Raw genomic sequence first — 23,549 nt, forward strand, 5'->3', positions numbered from 1 at the left:
AGAGGTGAGCATCAGAACTGGACCAGGGAGCAATGGAAGAAGTTGGCCTGGTCTGAAGAATCACGTTTTCCTTTACATCACGTGGATGGCTGGGTGTGTGTGCATCACTTACCTGGGGAACACATGGCACCAGGATGCACTATGGGAAGAAGGCAAGCAGTGTGAAGCGCTGGGCAATGTTCTGCTGGGAAACCTTGGGTCCTGCCATCCATGTAGATGTTTCTTTGACACGTACCACCTACCTAAGCATTGTTGCAGACCATGTACACCCTTTCATGGAAACGGTATTCCCTAGTGGCTGTGGCCTCTTTCAGCAGGATAATGTGCCCTGCCACAAAGCAAAAATAGTTCAGGAATGGTTTGAGGAGCACAACGAGTTTGAGATGTTGACTTGGCCTCCAAATTCCCCAGATCTCGTTTGCTCAGCACATCCCACAGATGCTCGATTGAAATAAGTCCAACCCATGGAGGCCCCACCTAACAACTTACAGGACTTAAAGCATCTGCTGCTAACGTCTTGGTGCCAGATACCACAGCATACATTCAGGGGTCTAGTGGAGTCCATGCCTCGACGGGTCAGGGCTGTTTTTGCAACAAAAGGGGGACCAACACAATATTATGTTATGCCTGATCGGCATATGGAACTTATGTTGTGTACCGTCAGTGCAGTTTGTTAATTAAGAAAGGAGGCTAGATTTGATGCAGTCAAGACTGTAATGTATAAATAAACATGCAAACAGTAGCCCACATCTTATGCAATTTGCAGTACTAAACATGTAAGAGATGAAGGATGAAAGTTCAGCAGGTGAGTAATATATCTTCTCAACTTCTGTAAAGTAATATGCACTTGCAAATAAATGAACACTGCTTGCCATTCAAGAATGACCTAAATGAAAGAAAACGTCACGTTTTAGTTGCGGCAAGTGACAATGCAAAGTTATTACTCAATCAATGCAGGGATAAATAGTCTATGGACGGACCTGTAAGTAACACTATATTTTAGCTAATTATCGCTATTAGTGAGTTGCTTATTAGCATGGATATTACTAGGATATTGGCTGCGTATTAGTACTTATAAATCACATATTAATGCATGATCTTACTCTACATCATTAATCCTACCCAATAGCAATACCTAAACATAAACGCTACAAAAACTAACTTACTATTAGAAGTTTGAGGCAAAAGTCGTAGTTAATAGTGAATGTGTTCCCCATACAAAAGTGTTACCGACCTGTATTTTATTACATTGTTTTATATTAAAAACATTGAAGAAAAATGACAGAATGTTTTGAAGTAAATTGAATATTTATTAGAAATGTCTTTTTTTTACAAACTTGATTGATATACAATTATACAAAATGCTTTAAAAAATGACCCAATATACCTTTGAAGATTCAATGAGAATTTCAGTATCAAGGTCACTTGGTAGTGACACTACAAAGTAGATATGTAGGTCCCAAATAAGTCTTTGCAGAATTCCAATGATTAAACTGATATTAGTCAATTAGATGCACATTATAAAGCCAGTGACGTTATACAATTCAGGAGAAAAAAACATGACATAGTTATAAAAACATAGTTCTTGTTTCAGGTTCAACCTGATTTGTAGTTTTAGCTCTCTTGTGGCTGACAAAGATTATTATTATTATGATCTACAACAGCAACATTATCAGTCTTCTTCCAAATAAGCTTTACTTATTGTAACGGATCATTTTTGACATGCTTTGCTTGTGTCTTTCAAGTATGTTAGTAACATACAGTATGCAGTTACGTTTATGCAATGACCAACAGACTCATTGTTATATGACACAAATACAATTTTAGCCAACAATTTTAGAAATTAATTAACTAATCTAGCATCTCTCCACACAACACATTTGGATGAATTTGTGCCACTTTCCTTTTCGTCAAGAGTTGTGATTTCACAGTTTGGCTTTTCCAGTTGTCAGCTGAAGGTTTTGAAGTTTCATGGCCATTCCCATATTCCCAGTTATCTTTAGTTTTCCTTGGAAAAATGCCTTTAAATAAGAGGACAAGATTGACACATTAGGGCTTTACAAATAAGGGCGATTATACTTATACCATAACAACCTAAACATTTTCGCTAATTGAAATTATTTGATTTATATACACTGTATATAAATATAAAATATTTTACTGTAATGCATTATTTAAAAGAATTCCCATTATAATAAAAATAAAGGATAAAAAGCTCTTTGGTGTAAAAGTATTTTATCTCTGCTCCCCCAACCTTTTGTGTGACTTTTTCTACATTTGACCATTTCTACATGTGTGAGTATGATGGATTTGAGCTCTAAATGGTTCAGCTTTTCTCTTTCGGATTAAACTGAAAATGATTCCCTTTAAGGAGGATTACTGTAAAACAAGTGGCTAATATTTCAAGTGGCTTCTGTCAAACCATCTGACGCCTGATGCTGCGATCCAGACGGGTGTGAATCACAGGGGGCAAACATTTCAAAAGGCTTATGAAAACAATCTATTTTTCATGCTCTGACTCATGTCAGCGGAGGAAACTTTAGAAGCCATTAGCCTAATTTGGAATAGCGTAAAATATTTCCAGTGTCCCCCTGATGTCAACATTCTGCGTCAGGAGGCTCTGTGTGCTTTAATGTGTATGGTTAAGTCAAAAGAAATTCTTGGACACGTAACAACAACAACAAAAAAATTATTAATAAATCTGACACATAATACTGTATTCATGTCATGATAGCTACCGCCAGGTCAAGGCAAGGTCAAAGTGACTCCATGTTAATCTTTTTCCCATAGAGATAAGTTAACTCAGAGAATGTCTAATATGGCGAGAAGTTTCACTCTCACTGAACTTCCGGCTTCTGAACTGGTTGCAGTTCCTCTCTGATTCCATATGAGGGCGCTCACAGGACGAGTGCAGAATGAATGGAGGTCTATGGCGCTATACCAATAAAAATCCACTTTTCTCAGGATATAATTTTTTATCTAGCAATTTGTATGTTGTATTCGAAAGGAAATGCAAATAAATTACACATTGCTGGGTGTTAGATTTTTTAGAGTCACTTATTTGCTTTAAAAAGTCTTTTAAAGTGTCAATGACGTCATACACATGTACGACCAGAGATACTGCTTAACGGCAATCCTTCAGTCGCTCTGGTGCTTTCGCGCTCTGCACTTTCTTTTCTCTCGAGGCATCGACAACACAGCTGACACAGGTAAATACACGTGCTAGAAGAGTTTTTGTTTTGTTTGTTTCTGGTCCCGCTTCAGATGACACGATGCCATCAAGCGGGATCTCTGGTCGTAATCAGTCCTTCACTGACCAATCAGCGTTCATTAGCAGAATGCTAGCGTGTTATGGACAACAACAACTCAACCTGTAAGAAATCAAAAGGACATAAGTACTCGTTCATTCAACTTTCGACCTAAAACCCATGTTGAACTTGCAAAATCTACAATCATTTCTGAGATTTCTCAACGGCAATCGGGTGAAAGAGACAAATTTAGCCGTCAAGCCCCATTGACTTCCATTCATTTTGCACTCATGGCGATCGCCCCCAGTGGAACTCTGGTGGTACTACAACCAAAATTCTGTACAACAGGGCTTAATAGGGAGTGGGCAGGCTCTCCGTAGACGGGCTCTGGTTAACTTTTATTGACTGCACATTACAGGTTAAAGGTCATCCCTGACATCAGATTAATCAGAAAGGCTACATTATGGTACAAAGACACAACTTTTGATTAAAAATGAACACTGGACATTTTACCTACGACTGGATAAAAATATAGATTTTTTCTTTACCCATGATCATTTAAAAAAATATATGGATATCAATGATATTTCGCTGTATATATGCCAGTGTTTCTTGCACCACTTGTCAGCAGTGGATGCTGAATTTACAAACACACAGCCAAATTTTAATTCATATTTTACTTTTGCAGCCTACGTTCAAATTGAACATAAGCTGAAAAGAAACAGCACACCTTGTGGGCTGCACACAAAAACTCAGTGCGAACCGATTCACGAACAAATGACTCTTATGAACCGGTTCTTTTTAACAGATCAAAAACAAAGTGTGATCGGTGTCTGATTCCAATCAAGTGATTCATTTGAACCAATCAGTTATTTTGAACAAATCAAAAACATACAGTGCAATCAGTGTCGTCTTATTCATGAACAAATGACTATGAATGAATATTTTTCTTTTTTTTTTTGTTAGAATTTATAGCATTAGTTGACATGCAGAGAATGTATTTCAAATTGAAGCAAAATGTACGTTACAACCATATTAATCTGAATCAAAATTGAATCGGGTGGTTGTGAATCGGAATCTAATTGAATAAGGAAATCTAAATTAATACCCAGTCTTAGTTGCTAAATACAAAGTGGTCGCTAGTACATTATTTATTTATATATATATATATAAAAAAAAAAAACACCCCAAGATATGACATTCTGATCTCTAGATATGGTCCTTCAATGTAGGTCTATGGGATTTATGCGGCTCTTTTATCATACACTAGGCAAAAAAAACTAAGTCAGATCATTTAGAAGTAAATTGAGGGATAAAACAAATAGTTTAAAATGGAGTCAATATTGATGTAACAGTCTATAAATGTTGTGATGGCCGTAATTTGTAAGATACTTGCATTGAAAAGGCTAAATTGGCAGGCCAGACAAATGGTCAAGTGTGTCTGTGGGTCATGGGACAAGGTTTAAGAGGGACTAATCCTGGAAACACTGGCTCTGTCCCAAACACTGGCTCTGTCCCAACACTCACAATCCTTCTTTAGCCCTCAAACTACACTGACCAACTGACCATGCACCAAATTATCAGGACAGCTTCAATGTTTGTTTTCTCAATGAAAAAAAGGACAAGATATCAACAGACCTCTAAGAATAAACAATCATCAAAACGTACCGTTTGTGGATTCATTTTCCCCGTCATCAAATCAAGAAGATCTGAGTCGGCCATTGAGATGGTGCAGTCTGCCTTTTTATCTGTGAGGGAAGTAAAAAGAGGATTGTCAGACTCTTTGTAAAATAGTGCCCTTGCAGACACTGAATTTAGAGTTCAATCTATTAAATGACTGTTTGTTGTGTAATGCAAAAGACTAAATAATAAAATAAAATCTTACTGACTAATTATACTATGCTTTCACTATGTATATACATTTTTTTGATAGTATACCAATACACAATGAGGTGGACAAAAACATCTGAACACACCTGCATCATTGGTCACCGAGCCTTTGTTATTTTTTACGTCCACAACCCATAATGCTTCACTTCCACCTGGACCATCCTTCACTTTGAAGGCGAAAACACCTCCAATTTTCTTTACAAACGCCTCACCTTCCTGTTAGAAATAATTACATGATTTAATAATTCTGAATTAAATTGGATTTTTTTTTTAAAAATGGCTGTTCAAATCAAAGGACGGAAATAGCTCAGATTTTATTCAAAATTGCTTCAGTTGTGTTCCAAAGTTGAACAAACGTCTAACAGGTTTGGAACAACATGAGGGTGAGTAAGTGATGACAGAATTTTCCTTTTTGGGTGAACCATTCAACAAATCTAACAAATCCCACTGTCAATGTACAGAGGCAGTCTTATTTGCATGGTGTAATTGGTGAGAGCTTCATTCCTGATGAATTACCTCCTGTAGCTTCTTCTCTATCTCCTGAAAGACAGTGTAAGCTTTGAAGCCTTTGAGGTCACTGGATGCACTGGTGGGCACTGCGGCGATCCTAGAGCTGAGAAAGTTTAGTTCGCAAGTTCACCACTTCTAGTGCATATATGGTGGATATATAGTCCAAAGGTCTTAATGTATGTAAAAGAACTCCAGCATTTAACAAAGTGTAAAACATGTTAAAATAATTTATTGAATGTTCTAATAACTTGAATCTATTTGTGAACCCATGTGGGTAACACTTTATAATAACTGCACACTAAGCATTAGTTAAGCATTAGTAAATAGTTAATTCATCATTTGTAAAGCATTAATAGAGATTAAGCAGTTTATAAATACCGCTATAAATGCTTTATTCTTGATTTATAAGCATATCTATGATGCGTTTAATAATTGTATTTTCATAATTTAGAAATTATAAATTGATCATTAATATATACACTCACCTAAAGGATTATTAGGAACACCATACTAATACTGTGTTTGACCCCCTTTCGCCTTCAGAACTGCCTTGATTCTACATGGCATTGATTCAACAAGGTGCTGAAAGCATTCTTTACAAATATTGGCCCATATTGATAGGATAGCATCTTGCAGTTGATGGAGATTTGTGGGATACACATCCAGGGCACAAAGCTCCCGTTCCACCACATCCCAAAGATGCTCTATTGGGTTGATATCTGGTGACTGTGGGGGCCATTTTAGTACAGTGAACTCATTGTCATGTTCAAGAAACCAATTTGAAATGAATCGAGCTTTGTGACATGGTGCATTATCCTGCTGGAAGTAGCCATCGGAGGATGGGTACATGGTGGTCATAAAGGGATGGACATGGTCAGAAACAATGCTCAGGTAGGCCGTGGCATTTAAACAATGCCCAATTGGCACTAAGGGGCCTAAAGTGTGCCAAGAAAACATCACCCACACCATTACATCACCACCACCAGCCTGCACAGTGGTAACAAGGCATGATGGATCCATGTTCTCACTCTGTTTACGCCAAATTCTGACTCTACCATCTGAATGTCTCAACAGAAATCGAGACTCATCAGACCAGGCAACATTTTTCCAGTCTTCAACTGTCCAATTTTGGTGAGCTCATGCAAATTGTAGCCTCTTTTTCCTATTTGTAGTGGAGATGAGTGGTACCCGGTGGGGTCTTCTGCTGTTGTAGCCCATCCGCCTCAAGGTTGTACGTGTTGGAGCTTCACAAATGCTTTGCTGCATACCTCGGTTGTAACGAGTGGTTATTTCAGTCAAAGTTGTTCTTCTCTCAGCTTGAATCAGTCGGCCCATTCTCCTCTGACCTCTAGCATCAACAAAGCATTTTCGCCCACAGGACTGCCGCAAACTGGATGTTTTTCCCTTTTCACACCATTCTTTGTAAACCCTAGAAATGGTGGTGCGCGAAAATGCCCGTCTGGCACCAACAAAAATTGCTTAAATCACCTTTCTTTCCCATTCTGACATTCAGTTTGGAGTTCAGAAGATTGTCTTGACCAGGACCACACCCCTACATGCATTGAAGCAACTGCCATGTGATTGGTTGATTAGATAATTGCATTGCATTAATGAGAAATTGAACAGGTGTTCCTAATAATCCTTTAGGTGAGTGTAAGTATAACATTATTTACAAACCAGTTTATTAGAAGTTTGTTACATTTATACATCTTATTATTCAGACATATAGAAATAGTTACTCGGTGTGTTAATAAATGCTTTATTAACATGTATTCCTACTGTAATTCGTGATTAATTCAGGTAGTTATAAAACATTTAGTAGTTGTCAGTTAACTATTTTTGTGAGCTCATCTAAAGTGAGGACTATTTATGACTCGTAAAGCTTTTACAAAGGAGATTTAAATGCTCAGTTATCTTCTGCACTGCTGTTCTCTAATGTTTTAAAGTTAGTACTGAGGTAGTTTTGACACGGCAAAATTTGTATTATTATTATTATTTTATACAAATTTTATTTGTTGTATTTTGGCACTCCTGTAATCTAGTGTAATCCACTGGTCAATTTTTATTCAGCAATGTTTACACTTCACAGAAATGATTTTTTTTATATCAGATTGCAAAGGCTTAGTTTCATTTTACTGCACAGTTATGTTTTCTGGAGGTGTATTGTGAATTGTATTTTTCTATGACATTGAAGAGGTTTATTTTTTTTTTATATCCAGTTACCAGTTGTACGGTTTATTTTTTTTGCATTTTAAAATAAATATTTCTATGTTCTATATCACTCTGTGTTGTTTTTTTTTCCCTTTTCTGTTTTTGAAGATAACTGAGCCTTTAAATCTCCTTTGTAAAAGCTTTTATGAGGAATAAATAGTCCTCACTTTAGATGAGCTCACAAAAAAAATAGTTAACTGACAACTACTAAATGTTTTATAACTACCTGAATTCATCATGAATTACAGTAGGAATACATGTTAATAAAGCATTTGCGGACGACACTACGGTGATTGGTCTCATCAGCAACAACGATGAGACTGCCTACAGGGAGGAGATCCAGCACCTGGCCACATGGTGCGCTGATAATAACCTGCTCCTCAATACCACCAAAACGAAGGAGCTCATCGTGGACTTCAGGAAGGAGTCAAGAGGCACACACGACACCATCCACATCAATGGAATGGCTGTTGAGCGTGTCTCCAGTTTCAAGTTCCTGGGGACCCACATCTCGGCGGACATGTCGTGGACGACCAACACCTCCAGCCTGGTCAAGAAGGCTCACCAGCGCCTCTTCTTCCTGAGGACACTGAGGAAGAATCATCAGCTCTCCTCGGCTATCCTGGTGAACTTCTACCGCTGCGCAATAGAAAGCATCCTGACCAACTGTGTGGCAGTGTGGTATGGGAGCTGCTCTGTTGCGGAGCGCAAGGCACTGCAGCGGGTGGTGAAAACTGCCCAGCGCATCACAGGGACTCCACTGCCTGCCATCGAGCACATCCAGAGGAAACGCTGCCTGCATCGAGCTCGCAGCATCCTTAAGGACTCCTCTCACCCAGCCCACAGACTGTTTTCTCTCCTGCCCTCCGGCAGGCGTTTCAGGATCCTCCGGACCAGGACCAGCAGACTTAAGAACAGTTTTTTCCCCAGAGCTGTCTCTTTGCTGAACTCAAACCCCCGTTGATCCACTTCCCTCATAAACTGCGAACTCTCCTACCTCACATCTGCCTTCACTTTGTTATTTGCACTACCGACTGTTTATTACAGTAACAACTGTTTACTTATGCATTCTGCACCACCATACCTTAACTGGATTATGCTCATCTGCACTGCCGACTGTATTTACAGTAACAATGTTTACATTTGCATTTTGCACCGTACTTCTAACTGTAATATGCAACCACTTTCCACTGCACTTTTACACTTTCTTTCGGATAGCTCTGTCCATAATTTATTGTACTAACTTAATCCACTGCTATATTCCTCATATTAGCCTAACATATTATTGTATACCTCTAACTGTAAAATTCTGTTCAAAGTAATAGCCGTCTGTATATTTATTCATAGTACATAGTCACCTGTAAATTCTGTTTATACTAATAGCCATCTGTATATTATATTCATAGTACATATTCACCTGTAAATTCTGTTTATAGTAATAGCCATCTGTATATTATATTCTAGTACATATTCACCTGTAAATTCTGTTTATAGTAATAGCCATCTGTATATTTATTCACTGTATATATTCATCTGTAAATTCAGTTCTGCTTATAGTAATAACCATCTCTCTACTTATACATATTTATATATATTCAGAACATCTTTATGTCCTGCACTTACGCAACCATTGTATATCCTGCACTTGCTGCTATTGCACTTCTGGTTAGACCTAAACTGCATTTCGTTGCCTTGTACTTGTACTTGTGTAATGACAATAAAGTTGAATCTAATCTAATCTGAAAAACACACTGAGTAACTATTTCTATATGTCTAAATAATATGCATAAACGTACATTTAGAGTTTATTAATCCTTTACTTACATTTTCTAAATTATCTTATGAACCACTTCAACAAACAACTTCTGGTTAACTGGTTTGTAAATAATGTAATACTTAATTTAGAAATGATAAATTTATAATTTATAAAGTATGAAAATACAATTATTAAACACATTATAGATATGCTTATAAATCAAGAATAAAGCATGTATAGTTGTATTTATAAACTACTATTCAATTCTATTCATGCTTTAATGCTGATGAATTAACTATTTACCAACGCTTAACTAATTATTCATAGCATGCTGTTATTATAAAGTGCTACCATATAGGTAGTTTTTTGTAGATTCAAATAGATTCATAAGTAATAATGTACATATGTAGATTGAAATAGTATCTTTTGTACTTTGGATTTTGTACCCACCTTCTGTATGTTTAAACAAACATTTAACAGAGCAGAATCATTCAAGCCTAGAACTTCAAAAGCTAATTGAACTGTTGATTTTTTTTTTTGCTGTAAAAAGGCCATGAATACATGATAATGCATAATATCAATGTTTGTTGAAGTTTTATCCAAGCTAACAAAAGGTATGTATAAACCAAAGATATAAATCTAATATAGATAAAAATCTTAAAAACAGCCTTACTAACCCATGGTAGTGTACATTTTATTTGGGATTATTAGATTTATAAGAAAGCAAGGATCCATTAAATTAATCAAAAGTGTGTTTCAAATAAATGCTGTTCTTTTGACCTTTCTATTCATCAAAGAATCCTGAAAACAAATATATCATGCTTGAAAAGTTTTCAAAATGAATAATAAATAGAAATGTTGAACACCAAATAAGAATACTGAAGTGAAAACTGGAGAAACGGCTCCTGGAGAGTTTTTTCATCACAGGAAAAAATTATATGTAAAATTAAAGTACAAAACTGTATTTTGATCAAATAAATGCAGCCTTGAGACTTCTTTCAAAAACATTTAAAAATCTTAACAACCCAACACTTGACTCTGTAGTCTATAAAGACAAATATTATTTGGGATTTTGGAATGTAATTATAAAAACTGAATTTTGAAAATCTAGATCATCAAAAAAACTGTACTAGAGGTGAGTTGGCTATATCTGGGCCAGTTACTCAGTGATTGTTAAAAAACATATTAGCTTTCAACATACCTTGTTTCTTGAGGGAAGCCCATCCTGTAGAGAGTGACCACCACCGCTCCACCAAGACCGATGTTGTGCTGCAGGGCGACCTTTGCCCCGGGGACCTGCCGAGGCCCCGCCTCGCCCCTCAGCTGCCAGCACAGCTCTGCACACTGAGCCAGACCTGAGCCATGAAAACAGGCCAGAGTTCATCCACCGCACACCCGCTCTGAATGTAACAGCCATCTGCCTTTATTGCTTCTTTATTCGGTGACCTCTAGCAATTAGTAAAAAAAACTGCAGAAATGGCATACAATGGACCAGGCACTTTACTGAAGTTCTTCGTCCTAAATAATTGATTGAATAAAATCTAATAAATAAAAATGTAATAAGTTTAATTGAAAACGTCTTATAGAAACGTGTACACTGTACAATATGCTGTATATGCAATGAACTATAACCAGGGATTACAAAAGGTTAAGCAATGAAAACAAAATCTGTAAAATATATTTTGCAGAATGCAATATAAAAAAAACTTTTTTACCGATCTTAGTTAGGGTGACACCATACTGAATTTTACACAGCTGAAGGACAGACGTTTTTATAGTGGCATGCAAGGTCCTAGATCACTTCATTTTAAAAATTCTTACTTTTAAAAAAAAAAAATTTTTATGGAGTTTTTGTCTACTGAAAGTACTTAGGAAAGATGTCTCATCAGCTGAATAATTGGCATTTTTTTGCAAAGTGTACAATCAATTGAAAACGTATTTCTATCCCTCACAGCCTCGTTTTCATTCCTGACACAAATAAAATGTGCTGCAACATTGAATAGGGTCTATTGTTGCAGACTGAAAATGCTTTTTTAACCAGTAAATAATGATATTGTATTGCTCTGAACATTTCCTAAACTAAAATCATAAATTTTTTATGTTAAGTCTTTACTAAAATGTACCTATTATGCTTTTTTTCAATATTACCGTTCATGTGTGTAATAGAGCTGTTTGTGAATGCAAAAGGTCTGCAAAGTTTTAAAGGTCAAAGTGCATTACAAATAAAGTTATTGTCTTCTAAAAGAAAGAATCGATTCTGAACTGCCTGAAACGAGTCGTCAGCAATTCCAGTGTTCCAGTGTATTCCAGTCTATCCAGGTTTTGATTGGTTGCCCGCGAACAACGTCTACTTCAACCCGCCCTCAAACACTAGTTGTAGCTAAGGCCTGGAAGAGTTTGGTTGGTGTTGTCGACATGTTGAGAATATCCTGGTTTCTGTGCTGCGAAAGCAAATCAACTTTGCATGCACTTCCAAAGGATGAGGGCTTGGGCGGTAAAACCGACACCATCGTTACTGTTCATATCACTGTATCAAGTGTTGAGGAAGCTCCAGAGCTAAAATTCAGATATGGTTATGGCCGTTTCATTTCAGACACATGCTGTAAGTCATACATGGGCAATATACGGCCCGGGGGCCGGATCCGGCCCGCATAGTGCTTCAATCCGGCCCCCGCGATGCGCTCGATGTGCTGGCAATTTGGATGAAAGTTGAATTTTTGTATTCAGGATTACAAATGAAATGTTTAAGCTTTTGATCGTTATGGTCGCATATATGGGATTTTTACTTCTGTGCCCCTGAGAGTACGGTCCCACATGGTTTTTAGGATGTTCAGTGACGTCGCATGACTGCCGGATTCAAACTGTGCTGTTGCGCGTTGGTTGGCGCTGAGCCAGAGACGGACGAGCTCAGCGTCAGCGCTGTCATATATCAAAACTATGCAGTTTTTCCTACCTCATAATGTTTATTTTAGGTTTCAGACATTTCAATACACATTAGCACGAGTAAAACAATACATTTAGAGTTTGTAAAATACACACTGATGTCTGTGGAAGCAGCAATAACAATCTATTCAAATATAATTTTTCCGAAGTGATATTATATCAGACAAACATAGTGGAAGTAACTATTAAGTCTACTCTATTCTTGTTACAGTTCACCGGCCACTTTCTTGCAAGTATTTCGGGAGAAACTGATGACCCTGATTCTCGGAATAAAAGCGATGCATCTGTAATAGTGTTATTGTGGGTGCGGTGTCACGTGACAAATATGACGCATCGCCATGGAAACATTAAGGAGTAACAATCTAAAATAGGAATCGCCTTGAAAAAACTCACTGGGGAGGGACGCTGGCTTATCTTTTTATTAAGCTAGTTATCAGTGTGTATTGATCATTGATGGTATAAAGTTAAACAAAATTGTTCAGTTTCATGTTGCTATTTCTTATGCATGTCCTGTAGATGGTGATGATGATACAGATTACAGCTACATCAAATTTACATTTTGTGAGACGCATAGGACTATTCCATGTTGTTAATTCTTTCAAGCAAACATACGTGTGATGAAGTTGATCTGCACTTAAATTGTGTTCTATTTTATAAAAGATTTAAACAACATATGTTAAAAAAAGAAATTACAAAAAAAGGAATAATAACAAGTGAAATAAGATGAATATGTTTTTCATTCAGTGATGAAGTTATCCCCAATTAAATTTGATAATTCCAAGCCAGATTGCCTGAAGTCTGTATGTTAATGTAACCTGCACACATACATTTGCAGTTTTGTTAATAGTTTTCGATCTTGAATAGCTACAGCTGGAATGAATGACAGTTGAACAATATGCAGGGTAGTGTAAATTAATCCTTTTAAGTAAATCCAGTTATTGTAACCTTAGAGTAGACTATGTCAGACAGGCCTAGCAAAAATATATATCAGGCCTTGAAATAGGCTGGTAAAAGTCAAAGTAACTGTAGCATTATACATATCTGCATTTAATTTGTACGATTTAATCATGTAACTATGTTTAATTGCAATTGTCCAAAGTGTGGCCCTCCGTTTACTTTGCCAAAGTAACTGTGGCCCTCAGACTAAAACTGTTGCCCACCCCTGCTGTAAGTGGTCGACCAATCACAACATACGGAGGACTGTAAAGCTGCTTTGAAACAATCTGCATTGTATAAAGTGCTATATAAATAAAGGTGACTTGACTTCACAACAGACTGGGCCGTCTGACCAATAGGGGCAGAGTAAGCTCTCTGTAAGGAGGGGTTTAGTGAGACTGAATCTTTGAATGGACTGTTTTCAGACTCTTCGTGAAATGAGGTGATGTGCAATGTATATTATGAGAAAATTAAAGTGTTTTTGACTTTGGACACATGTAAACTTGTTATTTCCAAAACAAAATTAGGAACATAATAGGGGCACTTTAACTAAGAATAATTTCTTTGTGGAATGCAGTGTAGTTCTTTTGGCAGTAAATAACGTTTAATAATAATGATGAAGGATGATGATGGGCACCTTCTAAAGTCTATGATCTCACACTGTCCAGTTAGGTCAAGACCCCCTGCAGCAAATTGATGTGCTCCCACAGCGCTGGGCGGGCGATGACTTGACACCACACCTTAATCCCACGGTCCTGACTCGTGTGTTAACGCTCAGGCTGAACATTTTATCCGGTTGGGCTAAACTGCTTGCACTTTTGCTCATTATCCCTAACAGGATAAGGGACTAAAAATAAGAACCTTTTCAGTCGGCCAGTGCAAACCTGTAACTCCCAACTCCTCGCAGAAGAGTGAGGGTCAAGATTGGGTCAGCGACAGATCTCGAAATAGTTATAAAATTAGGTACCACTTATTTAACTAGGACACAGTGTCCTTGTTACATATGTTACTATAGTAATTACTATTACTAATTAGTAAGTACATTTATTATTATTATTATTATTATTACATTTACATTACATTACAGCGTGACCTTTTCAACGTAATTGCGTTTTACATGACGTCACGAGAGCGCATCAATGAACAGAGCAAGGCGAGCATTTGTGCTTATAAAACTTAAACTTTATTTATTTTTAAAAAAAAAAGACCGATCATTTCGCTAGATAAGACCCTTATTGATCGTCTGGTACCGTTTGATGTGGTTTAAAGCCCTTTTGAAGCTGTACTGAACCTCTCATTTGGACCTTGAACCGTATGGGGTCTATTGACTTCCATTATATGGAGAAATATCCTGAAATCTTTTCATCAAAAATCTTCATTTCTTTTCGACTGAAGACAGAAAGACATGGATATCTTGGATGACAAGGGGGTGAGTAAATTATAAGCTAAAGTTTATTTGAAAATGAACTAATCCTTTAACGTTCTCCACATGGATCATATTATAGCACATATAGACCGGAGTGAGCGCATTTAAGTTTTTTATGGACATATTTCATATACTCTAGTGCTCTAAACATAAACCGGCAATGTGTATGCACACTTATTTCATCACGTCTTCTTCAAATGAAATGTAACGTTATGCAAAGGACACTGAACTGTCTGATCACGACCGCGATTACACGATGGGTTATTCTGCTACACAGAAGACGATGTAAGTTAATATATAGGCTGACAATTCAAACAAGAATGGGTAAAAATGTAACTGCTTTATTCTTTCTGTGTTAAACTTACGTGTGCCATTTGTTCAGAGACTGTAGTGCTCTTAAATGTATTGCAAATATCCTTCGACCTTTTAAATGTTCTTATGCGTTTCTCCCTCGTTTTGTCAGTTTGTTGTTATAGGTTAGAATTTTAAAATGCTTAAAGTGCCCTCAACTCTTTTTTTTTCTATCTCCATGGTCATATTTTAATATGCATGTGTCTGTAATGAGTGTGTTGCATGTGTTTTATTGGTTGTTGTCTCCCCACAGCATCATTTTGTGGGGCTTTGGAAACCTGTATTAATTCTATTGTGGAATTTTTCTACAATATTCACTCATCATGAAAGTAAAATAGGGCATTCTAGTCAATCTACTGCAGTATTTCCTCTCTCAATTAGTAGAAAATGTGGTTAACACCCGGTCATGCATAGGGGAAAAAAATACCGTCATATACCACAAAACGGATATAATTTTGAAAAATACTGTGATATAAATTTTTGGTCATACCGCCCAGCACTAGCATGAACACGGTGCTAAACTTCTCCTTCTGTATTTCACAGCAGAATCAAAGTCAAACAGGTTGACATGGTGGTGAGTAAATTATGTTAAATTGCAAATTTTTGGGTGAACTATTCCTTTAATGCACCCACATTTGGCATCAGGTGTGTTGGGTCAACCGTACCTGTAGCTCCAAGCGGGTGTCCTTTTGAGATGAGTCCTCCACTGGGGTTTATTACCCATTTGCCACCATATGTATTATCACCCCGATCAATAAGCTCACCAGCTTTACCTACAAATCAAAAAACAGATCATACCATCCACATATTGATAATCTAAATTTCTGTTTTGAAAAATAGATTTTAAAAAAAGTGTGCTTGTAAAGCCGTTCATCTCACCCTCTGGACACAGTCCCAAAGCTTCATAGGTGATGAGCTCATTGGCAGAGAAGCAGTCATGCAGCTCGATGACGTCAACATCTGACGCCTTCAGACCGGAAGTCTCAAAGCACTTCTTAGCTGCAAGGCGGGTCATGTCATAGCCAACCTATAGTGGATAGAGTAAAAAAAACACATTACATTAGAGATAAGACAATTCATAGTTTTAACATGACGTCACACCCTTATAGGAACGCCCACCTAACGGGGACCAAAACAAGGATTTTCTTCTTTGCCCGCCATTTATTTTGACCAGGTTTGTAGTAAGTAATAATGTAGTAAGACAGTGATATTAACAGACCAAAATCAATTTACACCTTATTAGTGATGCACACTATATACAGGCAACCAGATGAACAAAAATATAAACGCAACACACAGTTTCTTGTTAAGCGTTTTTCCATTAAAAAAACATCATACCGCTTAACCATTTAGTTCATATTTTGGACTCATCTTCTCACCTGTATAGAGTATGCATCATCAATAAGCTTTATGCTGAATCTGATCTTTTCACAAAAATGAAAATTCTGTCATAATTTACTCACCCTCAAGTTGTTCCAAACCTGTATGAATTTCTTTCTTCTGATAAACACAAAAGAAGATATTTTGAAGAATGTTGGTAACCAAAGTTTTGTTTCCCATTGACTTACATTGTATTTTTGTCCATATAATGCAAGTCAATGGGAAGCGAAACTTTGGTTATCAACATTCTTCAGAATATCTTCTTTTGTGTTCCTCAGAAGAAAGAAAGTCATACAGGTTTGAAGTGGCATATGGGTGAATAAATGATGACCAAGTTTTCATTGTGGGGTAGACTATCCCTTTAAGGAAAAACTTAAAAGTCGTAACTTTTGAAATTTTATCAGTGAAGCTTTAGTTCTGTTTTGGAGGTAGAGTGCTGCTCAACAAGATGTCAATGTAGGCAACTCTTACCATTTTCATACAGCTGTTTTCCTCAAAAGTAGTGGTGAGGTCTGTGACCATTTCCTGAGCAATGATCTCTATAGCCTTTTTCTCCAATCCGTTACTCCTCACAAACTTCTCACTGACCAGCACTGCAGCTCCTGCTCCATCTGACGTCGGGCTACAGGAAAATAAGAGACAATATAAACCTCTTCTTCTTATGAACAGGATGATGGACCCACCATATGTAACAAGCTACAGTATGTAGACAAATACAACAAAAATAATTTACATATAATAACATTTACAAGCGTGTCAAAAACTCAGAACATTCATTTAAATGAATAATTAACTGGGTTCAGTACATATATTAAGCTCAACCAACAGCATTTGTGGCATAATATGGATTACCACAAAGAAAAGGCCTTTTATGGAGAAGTGAAACTCGAATAAAATGAAAATAAATAAGTTATCAATTTAAAAATTATTAATAACTTTTAAAAAGACAAATAGACATATTAAAACATGTGATAAATAAAATTATAAAGTAATTTAAAAAAGCATGTGCCTGTTGCTTTACTTTATCAAAATGCCAAATTCGAAACCAATCAATCAATTGGAAAACCAAATCAAATTTCAACTTTCACCAAATCTCCCGTGTGCCACTCAAAGACAGACTGTCATTGAACTGTAAGAAAGACCAAACTAAGTAATTCAATCGAAAACTTTATACCTTCAATAACCATCAATAAACACACATATTGTATATGTCTTGTGGCTATACTGTTGAAACAGTATGTATTTTAACGCTTATGGATTCACTTTCACTGAAGTGCTTCACTGTTACCCAGATTTTAGTTTTTTTGTGGTAAATACTAATACTGTGGTAGATCTATTGAGCTTAACTTTGAATACAGATTATCGCCATGCTTCTGTGGATATTCAAACTATGGCAACAACCTCATTCACCACAGCTCTCAACTTACCAACACTGCAAGAGTGTGAGGAACTCAAAGACCTTCCTGGAGTTAATGACCTGCTCCAGACTATATTCATCCCGAAACTGAGAGTATCTGAAAGTGAATGTGGAGGAGAAGAGAGAGAATCAAACACTGAATACGACTTCTGTTACCTAGGATATGGTAAGGAATTATTTTGCACAGAAATAAACATAGACATTTCCTTTAACAAGCTGTCATTAAAACTTACGGATTATTGGTTGAATGCTTGTGGTTCTTCCAAGCAATTTTGGCAAAATGCTCCGGTTTTGTGCCTAGAGATGAAAGACAGCTTCTGTTATGAAAAGGAGCCAGACTGCAGTTGCCAGAATCAATCTAAAGGCCACATATCACCCACAACTTACCGTACTTCTCCATGTGTTCTCTACCAGCGTTGCCGAACATCTGAGGTGCAGCTGGTGCTGCCGCCATCCCATAACGGTTGATCATCACCTCCATGTGCTTGTCCATAGGGTTGGTTCTGTCCATGTACTGCAAACCCATGAGGTGATATGAGACACAGGCAGATTTGCTTCATCACTGGTATTCTAAAAGAGCTGTGAGCTGTACTCGTACCTTTGAGGATAGTGAACCTCTTTCCATCTTCTCAAAGCCCAAGGCAAGAACACAATCGGCCAAACCTGAGAGCACAAGTTTTTTTGTATTTTAAATATTATATATATATATATATATATATATATATATATATATATATATATATATATATATATATATATATATATATATATATATATATATATATATATATATATATATATATATATATATATATATATATATATATATATATATATACTAATGTGCAAAAGTCTGATGTCAGTAAGATTTTTCGAAAAGCAATTCATATTTTTGTTCAGCAAGGATGCATTAAATTGATCAAAAAGATGTTACAGAAGATTTCTATTTCAAATAAATGCTGTTCTTTTGGATTTTTCAATTCATCAAAGATGTATCATGGTTTCCAGAAAATTAGTAATCTGATTGGCTCAGTTGTCTTTCATAGGCATACATGATAGGACACATGTTTGGGGTTGTATTCACTATAATGCACAGACAATACAACATTAGCCTACATCCCGCAATGGCACGACAAATTCATAATGTTTATTCATTGTGGGTGGTGTACACAAACCCTGTACTCAAGTTAAAGCCAATAAAATATTACTCCAGTAAAAGAGAGGTTTCTAATGCGACAAGTAAGATAGGTTAGGGCTCAGTGTGACATTATTATGAATTATTAGGAGCACACATGATCTGAGAATGTCATGTACTCCTGGATCTTGGCTCATTTGAGCAGGACAAGACCAATTCAGGTATTTATTGTTCACTTGACTCACTTTTAAATGCTACAAGTTTAACCTTCTGGATCAGTCGAATTCACAAATTAACCACTCGATGTTATTGTGAACCAGTTAATCGAAAAGATTTGTCTCAAAAGATTGGCTTATGAAGCGGAACAGCATGTTTTCCAGGAATGAAGTTAAGGAAAAAGACATATTTATATACCGTCTTACTGTACACAGACTACAAACACATTTCCAGAGCCAATCAGAGTAGACATGGGGCGGAGCGACAGGTGTGCTTGTGAACATCTCACCTCCCTGAATGAGTTGACGGGCCATAAACAGCGCTGTGGAGCCGGTCGAGCAGTTATTGTTGACATTAATTATTGGGATCCCTGACAGACCCAGACTGTGATAAATAGCCCGTTGGCCACATGTCGAGTCACCTGGAGAAATACAGAAAACCCACATAAATCCAACACTGATATCAGACAACATACAAGTCCATGTGTAAGCCATTAAAACCATGTTGACATGTTATTAAATATACTATATCCATAACTGACAACAATGACGTACCGTACACGTAGCCTACACATGCTTGCTGGATGGCAGTGTACTTGATTCCAGCATCTGTCAGCGCTCTCTCCCCTGTGCCACAACAGAAATGATTCAAGAACAAAACATTCATAATTCTACAGTACAACGAGGTTCAGCAACTGCACCTGCTTCCTTGGCCATGTCTGGGTAATCGATGTCTCTTGCACCCGGCTTTTCAAACTGAAAAACAGGACAAAAGCATCATTGAAATATGACACTTTGGAACTGTGTAGTTTACAAAGTTGCCTGGAATTTTAATAGTGCATATTCTGGACATTAGGTTTATAGTTATTGGGACATGAGTAGTTGACAAATAAGCAGTAAAAAAAAAAAAAAAAATGTATCTAGTGTGAAGTCTGATGTTTGAGAAATCATAAGCGGTCAATAACTTTGTCAATTCTTTCACTGTTTTTTGAACATTTTTACTGAAATGTGTCCTATGGTGTGACAGAAAGAATTAAGAATTTAGGGGTGTCACACCAAAGGACATCAGAAATGAACACTATTATAGTGGTTCCAAAAAAGTTAAATATTTGAAAAATTCTGAGACAAAATCTTAACATGTACATGTCATGCGCTTCACAGTAACATGACCGTGTCCTTCAACTAATTAAACTTGTCAGTGGAATTGCCCGATTAAAAATCAGAATATGATGTCACACCGGAGGACATGGTTGATACACAAAATATATCAAGTTCCTATGCTTTTAGACATAAACAGATGAAAAAAATTAGTGTCATTTACTAAAATAGACACTTGTGATGCCTGAGGTATTTATTAACATTTGTATGCTTTTCTTTTAAAATTTTTATAAAAGTTGTAATTTATTGAACCATGCTTGAGACCGTCACACCATAGCTCAAAAATGTAAAAAAATCTAAAGAAAAAGCAGTTTTTATATCAAAAGGTCCATGTATGACAAAGAAATGTTTGTTTAACCATTTACTGCATTTTAAAATGATGACAATACTAGTAACGTTCATTTTTATCTTGTGTGACAGTGAAAATGCCATGTCACGTCAACAACCCACATGTAAGTAAAAATAAGTAAAATATTTGTATTTATATATTATTTTATTATTATTAAAATATTAAACATGTTACTTATGAAGGGATGTAACATAAAACTAATTGCAATTGATTTCATTTTAAAAGTTGCTCAGAAAAAGTCCCATTTCCAATTCATACTTCACTTCATTCGGGGCAGCAATAATAATAATAATAATAATAATATGTATTCGTTGTAACATTGAGCTGAGCTTTTCAGATTGCGTAAATCACGTTTATTGTCATTGTGCACAGTAACCTATGACACATTTAATTCAGGGTCATATTTACAGATTATCCTCATATCTTTGTGTTTCTGTGAAAGTCTAACGGACTTTAGCACTCAGCAGTGCTACAGTTACTCAACAAAGATTAGAGTCACACATCTCTGATAAGAAACTCATTTTAATGGAGATAAAACACTTATTTGGAGAAACCTCCTCACCATCTGCCTTTAGCAATAAGGCTAGTTACACTACAGCTAATAACCAAACACCATGCTAACTATAATAGTTTAATAAAACACGATGATATTCGGCGAAAACATAAGACAACGAATATCTTTATACTTTATTTATAACTCCTAAAGGATTTGCCCGTAACTTTACCACAGTATGATCACCAGGAGGCTACGAGCACGCTAGGCTGCATTATAGTTGCCTTTACTCAAAACAGACAATAACAGATCGCTAATATAAAGCCAATCAGATATTTTTACCTTTGTCATTCCCACCCCGATAACAAAAACCCTGTTTCTTGCTGCAGCCATCTTCAGATTTGCGTTGTGACAGCTCAACCTGACTTCACTACAGCAGCAGCTGGTTATAAACACACCACCAACCACTGAGTGCAGTGCAGCCAATGTCATACAGATGGCGCTCTAGCCTCAGTGAACTCGACATTTAACCCTTTATGGTACAGCGTTGCCATATCCTCCTGGGACCCAGGAATAGACTTTTGTCCACTGTAGTGGACATTATATTTTAGTGAATTTCTCTGACATCATATATGTCACATGTCACAGTCTGGATGTCCTGTAAAGAGCACATTCGGGGCTTTGCAAAGATACCAAATGTTTGGAGGTTTCACCAGACTAACAACTAACAATAATTTAGATTAACAACTCATTAAATCGGATTAATTTTCAAATTGTTTGTTATAAATCAACATCTCAGGAAAATGTTATGGGGTTTCTAATCAAAATATGACTTTCTGTTACAAAACGGCATTGATTTCGTAAATGTCCACTGTAGCGGACGCCAGGACTTAAATAATGTTTATCAGGCATTTTGGAGACATAACAAGTGAATAGGGAAAGAAATTACATATCAATATTCCTATGAAATATTAGATATTATTATGAAAATGTTGCCAACTATTCCTCCCATTATTATACTTTTATTTTCATTACATGTTGCACCAAGAACACATTAATATGCAAATTAGATGCAGTGTATAGATACATTGTATTGGATGGGAAAATCCAAGTATGGCCATTTTACCCACATATTGCATAAAGTAAAATGGTATATCAATGCATTCCATTATATCTTTCATTACATAGTTCAGAATAATCTTTAACCAAGTTTGTTTAAAAAAAAATCCTGAAACCTAAAAATTGATTGGTGAAAGAAAAATAAATTGTGTTTAAAAAAAAAAAATGCCTATACATGCAATTTCATGTCATTTTATTTTTTCCTGGAGTCCTGGTGTCAACTACAGAGGACATATCATAACATATGAATAAAATATCATTTTTCAAAAATGTTTTTCCCCCCATTTGTTTCTTATGCTCTAAACAATGTAATGACATGAAAAAATACTAAATAAAAAAAAGGAGGATATGACAATTCATTTCTGCCCATTTCCTTGTTATTCAGATGGGAATTAAAAGGGCAGGCGGTAGCCAATGATGTTCTGTTTCAAGTCAAATGACATTTGAATGTCCCTCCAAAACTCTCTTTATAAGACACCCGTTGAAGTACTCCAGAAATTGCTCTATTAAAAGGTACAATATGTAAGTTTTGACCGCTAGAGGGCGCATTTTCAAAACAATAACAAAGGCGAAGCTTGAGTATGAGGGAGAGTGGGACGATTATGGAATTCACGAATCATGTTCACGGAATGAACTAGTAATGAATTTGTTTTTGTATTACCTGTACATTTGATCACATTATTTTATGTCATCGTAATGAATTAGCAGTTAAGGAATGTGAAATGTAATGCTATATTAGCCTGTTAATTGTATGTCAAATGATTTGGTGGATTAATGCTGCACAGTTTTACGTGTATAAAACAATCGTACTAAAAGTACATTTGAACGAACCCACAGTATTTGCAAGTAATGGCTAAATATGTGTGCACCACTGTATTTAATTTCACTGCCATAGACTTGGTCACCAGACTTGATAAAAAGCATAACTGAAGTACAAACAAAGTGCAATATAACTGTATGTGTAGTTTCATCAGCACAACCCACACAGAATTATGTAGGCTACAATAAATAT

General features: G+C 36.4%; 1 protein-coding gene across 2 annotated transcripts; it reads right to left on the reverse strand.

Moving 5' to 3' along the window:
• Nucleotides 1–1,292: 1,292 nt before the first annotated feature.
• On the reverse strand, nucleotides 1,293–21,887 carry scp2a (sterol carrier protein 2a). Of its 2 annotated transcripts, none has more exons than XM_079819338.1 (16): nucleotides 21,761–21,887; nucleotides 20,120–20,174; nucleotides 19,974–20,045; nucleotides 19,709–19,840; nucleotides 18,667–18,731; nucleotides 18,456–18,582; nucleotides 18,302–18,365; nucleotides 18,079–18,165; nucleotides 17,123–17,273; nucleotides 16,151–16,298; nucleotides 15,937–16,044; nucleotides 10,817–10,970; nucleotides 5,655–5,745; nucleotides 5,225–5,354; nucleotides 4,917–4,996; nucleotides 1,293–2,021 (listed from the first exon to the last, which is right to left on the reverse strand). In XM_079819338.1, the coding sequence occupies exons 1-16, from the start codon at nucleotides 21,809–21,811 to the stop codon at nucleotides 1,926–1,928; spliced, it is 1,611 nt and encodes a 536-aa protein (XP_079675464.1). In that variant the 5' UTR covers nucleotides 21,812–21,887; the 3' UTR covers nucleotides 1,293–1,925. The 2 variants fall into 2 exon arrangements, with proteins under 2 accessions (XP_079675464.1, XP_079675463.1); XM_079819337.1 differs by having other exon boundaries at nucleotides 5,655–5,751.
• Nucleotides 21,888–23,549: the final 1,662 nt, after the last annotated feature.

Source organism: Gobio gobio (genome assembly GCF_949357685.1).
Source record: "Gobio gobio genome assembly, chromosome: 6".
NCBI lineage: Eukaryota > Metazoa > Chordata > Actinopteri > Cypriniformes > Gobionidae > Gobio > Gobio gobio.